General features: G+C 29.3%; 1 protein-coding gene across 1 annotated transcript; it reads right to left on the minus strand.

Annotated features, from left to right (window-relative positions):
* Positions 1-2,264: 2,264 nt before the first annotated feature.
* Positions 2,265-3,831, minus strand: LOC127746753 (ATP synthase gamma chain, chloroplastic). The gene has a single exon (XM_052260993.1). It carries the CDS (start codon positions 3,671-3,673, stop codon positions 2,546-2,548), a length of 1,128 nt encoding a protein of 375 aa, XP_052116953.1. The 5' UTR covers positions 3,674-3,831; the 3' UTR covers positions 2,265-2,545.
* Positions 3,832-6,551: the final 2,720 nt, after the last annotated feature.

Below are 6,551 nucleotides of genomic sequence, written 5' to 3' on the forward strand. Positions count from 1 at the left end.
ACATATCATTGATTAACTTTATAGAAATCTCAGAATATATCTAATAAACCAAACAAATCAAAGGCCTGCAAAACCCCTTTTTGCAGTGCTGAGCTCAGTTTCCATTGTGCTCGAACCAGGCCTCAAACCCCAGCAACTGGTTCTACTGTTACTACTCATTCGGCAAAACCAAACAAGACCCTTTGTTTGTGAAACCCCCAAAAGCTTTTACTTTGAAGCCAAAGGTTGAAGCTTGCATAATATCTACGACTTTATTTCCAATACCCGGAAAGTCAAAGCTCATAAAACGCATCAATTTTTGGTGGAATTAAAAAAAAAAATAAATAGCAGCAAATCCAGTTACTTACAAACGAAACCGTTAAACGAATCTAGGACAATGCTAAGTTGCTAACACTATTGTAAGATAGAACCGGAAATTACCGCGGTAAAGGGTAAAAAAATATGCGTACTTATGATGAATGACAGTTTTCAGTTACTGAATAGAAAATAAAAATCCATCAATTAAAATAAATATGGTCGAAATGAAGCACACTACATGGATTGGACCAAAGTTTCGGCTGAAGGTGGGCTCAGTTTCTTTTTTTATTTTGCATTTTAATCTTTTTGTTAATTAGAGAAAGATAGATTTTATGTTGAAATTACTTTTGTTTAAATTCTCGAATGAAGTAGAATAATAATGTCTCACAATAAAATATTATAGTTTGATCAATAAGAGAATAAGAAAAAATCAAGAACTAATAAAATTTGTTATTTTTTTATCGATATTTTTAGTCATCAATCTAATTCTCTTAATTTAGTAATATAATAAAAAAATTTTAGTTTATATTTTTAAATATTATTAACTAACTCTACTAGTGTTCTAATATTTCACATAGAGTAATATTTTAAATCAAGTTATCAATTCAAAAATAACATTCCACTTGTTATTTTTCTAGTTATGTGGTGGTATGTGGTTGCTATGGTCATGTGTGACACTGATTCTAATTATATAGCGTGTCTTTGTTTATTGTTTTATGTTGATAGATAGTTCAGTAACTCTATTCAAATTTTAATTATGGACAACCTATTCATTCTTTTCTTTTTTTTGTTTATTTACTATTTGTAATTTAGTTTTAAGCTTACCATGAATTAGATTAGAAATAAGATAATTAAGTGCTCATTTTTGTGAGTAACATAACGAAGACATCATGATTCTTATTCATTATGTAATTTTTTTCAGCATAAAATCAATGTTGCATGTAGTATCACTTGCTCCTTGCTTTTGTTTGAGCTGTCCGAGGATCTTCGATATTCGGTGTGCACGCATGATTTGACAAAGATCTCAGTTAGAACAAGGTTTTTGGTTCGAGCTACTAAAGTGGAGTATACTCCTTCTCTTTTTGTAGGTTTGTGTGTAACTCTAGAGGTGATTAAGTACTATGGAACTCAGCACAATATAAGTAGTTATTCATCAAGCAGTTTTTGAAACTTCTTAATTACAATAATCTTGTATGAAAGCTTATGTTGTTTCTATCTATTGCAAAAAGATTCGAATAACTTATACATTTTAAAGTATTGATTAATTCATAATAAAAAAATATTATGTACATACATATTAAAATTAATTACTAAAACCAGTTAGTATATAAATATTTTGTAGTTAATTTTGATATACGTATAATATATAGTTGATTTTTATGAATACTTTTTTTTCCTCAATACATGTTTTTAAATATAATTGATTTTCTATAGTATAAAGTAAATTGAATAATTAATATTAACATGATTAGATAGAGTTATTTTATGATAATGTACTCCAAATAAATAATATATAAATTAAAAAATAGGACACTCTTATTAAAAAAAATAAACAGGTATAACTAAAGATTTGCAAAAATAAAAAGTAAATTTTAAAAATTAAATAATAAAAATATAAAAAATCAGTATAGTTATGTTTGTGTACTCTCATATATTCTCATAAATATGAAATAATAATGTCTTAATTAATTGTCTCCCTACAAAATTAATACATGTCACCAAAATAAATTAAATAAAAATATCTATTATTATGAATAATGTTTGTTTTTGGACTTCTTTAATTATTTGTCTTTCTTCTAGAATTCATCCGAATTCTTGAGGTCATAGATCTCGCAGCTCTTTGACATAAACATCTAAATAAAAGTTGCTCGAATATCTTGTATATAACAATGAGAATACCTAAATCATCAATTAGTCATTGTGAAAGCCACAATAAAGTACATAAATAATAAATTTTTAGATACAACTTCCAAAACAGTGACATGATATATAGATCTATTATTACATACATCATTTGGGAGATCAAAAGGAGGGAAAAAACTTGGGAAAAAAGATAAAAGGTTTCTTTAAGACTCCTAGTGCGCAAGATTTTTTATATTTCAGAAGTATAAAAATCGCATAGCTTTATGACTGTCATAAACAAGAACATTAGAATGTAACAAAGGGGAGCAACAACACCCTTTTATGACATTGATACCTACAAATAAATCCAACCATGGATAATGATGATCATGATGCCAAAAGTATCCTATTGAAGAGCATTGGCACCAGCAACAATCTCAAGAATTTCACCTGTGATCTTAGCCTGACGTTCCCTATTGTAGACAATGGATAAGTTCTTCTTCAACTCAACAGCATTATCAGTTGCACTGCTCATTGCACTCATTCTAGCAGCAAGCTCACTTGCAAGTGATTCTTGAAGTGCTCTCAGGACTTGGCTGTTGAGATAAAGCGGCAAGAGGGCATCAAGGATCTGAACAGGATCCTGCTCAAACTCCAAAATTGCTGAATAGTCTTCTGTCTTTGTCCTCACAGCATCCCTCTCCACAGTTAGCTTTCCTTCCTTTGTTGTTAGCCTGAAGAACTCATCATCAGCAGCATCAACACAGTTTCCATTGATGTCACATATCTCTCCCTTTGGCGACAGTGGAAGTAAGGTGTGAATCACAGGATCTGATTTCACCAATGACACAAACTTTGTGTACAAGAGTTCTACTTTGTCAACCTCTTCGCTGATAAACAACGAGAAGGCGTCATCGGCAATTGCCTGAGCCTCTTTCGCAGTTGGGAGCGATCCTCCTTCTAGAAACCGATCAACTGGTATGTAAGGCCTGCGGAGGAAGTAAGAGTTACCCTTCTTGCCAACGCTAATGATAGTGTAGTCAAGACCAAGATCCTTCAATTCAGCAATTCTTGCTTCGGCTTTCTTGATGATGTTATTGTTGAAACCACCACAGAGACCTCTATCACCAGTACACACAACCAGTGCTACCTTCTTCACTGGCCTAACCTTTGTGAGAGGGACATCAATGTCCTCAGTTTGGAGCTGCTCGTTGATGTTGTAAAGGACCTCAACAAGAGTCTCTGAGAAGGGTCTTCCATTAACAACAGCTTCTTGAGCCCTTCTGACTTTAGCGGCTGCAACAAGCTTCATTGCTTCTGTGATCTTCTGTGTGTTCTTGACAGATTCAATGCGGGTTCTGAGCTCTCTGAGACCACACTGTACTGGGGTGACAGAAGAACGTGAGAGGCTGCATGAGGGTGAGTTTTGTGAAGGGAGCTGAAAAGGATTGAGAACAGAACGAAAGGAGAGGTTGGAGGCATCAGAAAGAGAAGGTTTTGAGGACACCAACATAGTGAGATTGGAACAAGACATTGTTGCAGATGGAGTACCTTTTGGGACTTCTGCAGTGTAAGTAGATTACAACAGCAGAAAGAGAGTTAGAGAAAGAGGGTCGTGGTGTATTGGTTTGGTTGATTTATGTTGAGATTGGTGTTATCCTCTCCTTGTGTGTTCATGAGATGCTCAATTTGCTATGGTTGTATCAAGTGGGGAATGAGTGGAGTGAATGAGAGGGAGTGGATGAGATTTTGGGATAACGATTTCGATGGTTGGCGGAGAGAGAGCAGATTGCTGTGTACTCAGTGCATGTGGTTCTTGTGAGTCCAATCTGATGTGGGTTTGTCTAAACAGAGTTGGGTAACATAAAATCTTTTGTTTTTTGTTTTTTGTTTTTTGTTTTTTTTTTCTCTTTTCCCCTTCAAATTAGTTAAACTATGATATTTAAGATCATCTTGTGTTTAGTGAAATGGTCCGAATTTCGACTTTTCAATCTTTGTTACTATGTGATTCATATTTGGTGAATGCTATGGTGCTTTTGATATTGTGTCTAATTTGTTAAAAAAGGTAAATCGATAATATTTAATAAATTTTAAATATTTTACTTTTTATTTTAAACATTTTATTTTTTACTTTTAAAAGAAAGTTAAGCAATTTATGTACCATAGTAAAAGACATCATAGAATTTACATTCATATTTTAACCTTGATTCTCACCTTTCCTTATAATAATTGAGGTTTGAACCCCAAAAGCATCATTCCACAGTTTTCTTTGTGATCATAATTTTTTTGGTAATAGAGGTATATGAGATTATTCAATTTGTGGCTTTTCCTCCTTTTAATTTGTTGTGAAGTTGTCAACTCTATCACCAAAAAACAGACAAATAGAGATTTATACCATTCAATTCTTCTTATAATTTGTCATGTGAGCATTACTCTTTTTTCTGACAAATAAAACAAACAAATATAATAAATAATTCAAATAAAAGTAATATATTTAAAAAAATTAATAAATTAAAAATCTCATTATTTATATTTTCATCAATACTCCAGTGTCAACAGTCAATACATGATAAGAATGATTTTAAATATAATTGATTCTTAACTCTATAGTATAAAATAATTACAGATAAAATAAGATATAAAAAATAAATTGAATAATTAATATTAACATATTTAAATAGAATATTTTGTGATAATGTACTAATTGAATTAGCATACCAGTATTTAGAAGTAGTAAAAAATTACTCTAAAAAATTAATCAAAATTCAAATAAATAATATATAATCTAAAAAAATAGGTTTCTCTTCTCTCAGAAAATAAACAAATATAAGAAAAGATTTAAAAAATTAAAANAATAAGGGTCACAATTTTTTGTTTGAAGGCATGTACACTTAAATTAACTGCATTATTACTTTTTTTTCTTTTTTTATCTATTATTGGACAACAAAAATTTGTGTTGTATTATAATTCTTTTCGATGAATATTTAAAGAAATATAGTTTTAATTTCTTTTAATCTATTAACCATGTATTCCTGAATTATTTGTTTATATTAGATTCATTGCAAGTTTAAAGTTTTTATTGATATAAGTTTTCTCAAGTTTTAATTTGTTATTATGGATGTAATTTTTATTGCAAGTTTTTTGTATTTTTCAAAATTCTAAAGTAGTAATTGATTTCAGATTTCAAGGCATGAAATTCTTATACAGATAAAAAACCAAAGTGAACCCCCTCTGTTGGTTTTTGCTTCTATGTTTAGTTGGGGACATTTCATTTTTTGTTTGTTTGATGTAAACTAGCTTCTCATCTCTTGGATTTTGCTTCTATGTGCTTCTCGTGTAATAACTGAGTGAGTGTATCTTCACAAGCTATTTTATTTAAATATATTAATATTAATTAATGAATTTGTTTTTTATATCTATTTTTTCCAAATAAATAATATACAAACCAAAAAAATAAGTTAATCTTGTCACAAAAAATAAACCAACATAAAAAAATATTTGAAAAAGTAAAAGATAAATTTTGAAAATTAAATAAGAATAAAAGCATAAGAAATTAGTTTCACAACTATTTAAAAATAGGGTAAAGTATATTTTTTGTCTCGAAGTTTGACAAAGATTTTAAAAATACTCCTATGTTTTATTTTGTTTCAATTTTGTCCTAAAAGTTTTCGATTTGCATCAAATATACCCCTGACTTTTGATTTTTCAAGAAATTTAAGACCAATTCAACAACAAATTCATAAGAACAACTCTTAATAAAAGCAAATCAAACATAATTTTCATGCATTGTTGTTAAATTAGTCTTACACTTTTTAAAAATTCAGTTGTCGAGTATATATTTGATGTAAATCGAAAACTTTAGGAACAAAATTAAAACAAAATAAAATTTAGAGATATTTTTAAAAATTTTGCCAAACTTCAAGAACAAAATATATATTTTACCCTTAAAAATATATAAAATTTAATGTTTTTATATACTCTCATATACTCCAAATAATAATAATAATAATAATTAGCGTCACAAATTTTCGTTTGAAGGCATGTACACCTAAATTAATTGCATTATTATTTACTTAGTTTTATGTTTTCTTAATTAAAAATATGTCCAGCTATTAAAAATCCATAATATTGATAAATAATTACAATCACACAATATGCATATATTGTGGAAAAATAATTCATCAATGGGATAAAGTTAAACATATAGCTTGAGAAGGAGGGGGTGAATATAATCTAATATATAATAATAGCATAATGGAGTAATGGACCACATATCTGAAGGGTTAAACTTTATGATGAATGAATTTCAATAATTGTCTCCCAAATTACATTTTTATATATAATAAGTAATAAGTGCTTGATTCATTGTTCGAAAAGTGTATAGTTTATTTGCTCAACAAGTGTCGAGTCTG

Source organism: Arachis duranensis, chromosome 4 (genome assembly GCF_000817695.3).
Source record: "Arachis duranensis cultivar V14167 chromosome 4, aradu.V14167.gnm2.J7QH, whole genome shotgun sequence".
In the NCBI taxonomy this organism is placed as follows: Eukaryota; Viridiplantae; Streptophyta; class Magnoliopsida; order Fabales; family Fabaceae; genus Arachis; species Arachis duranensis.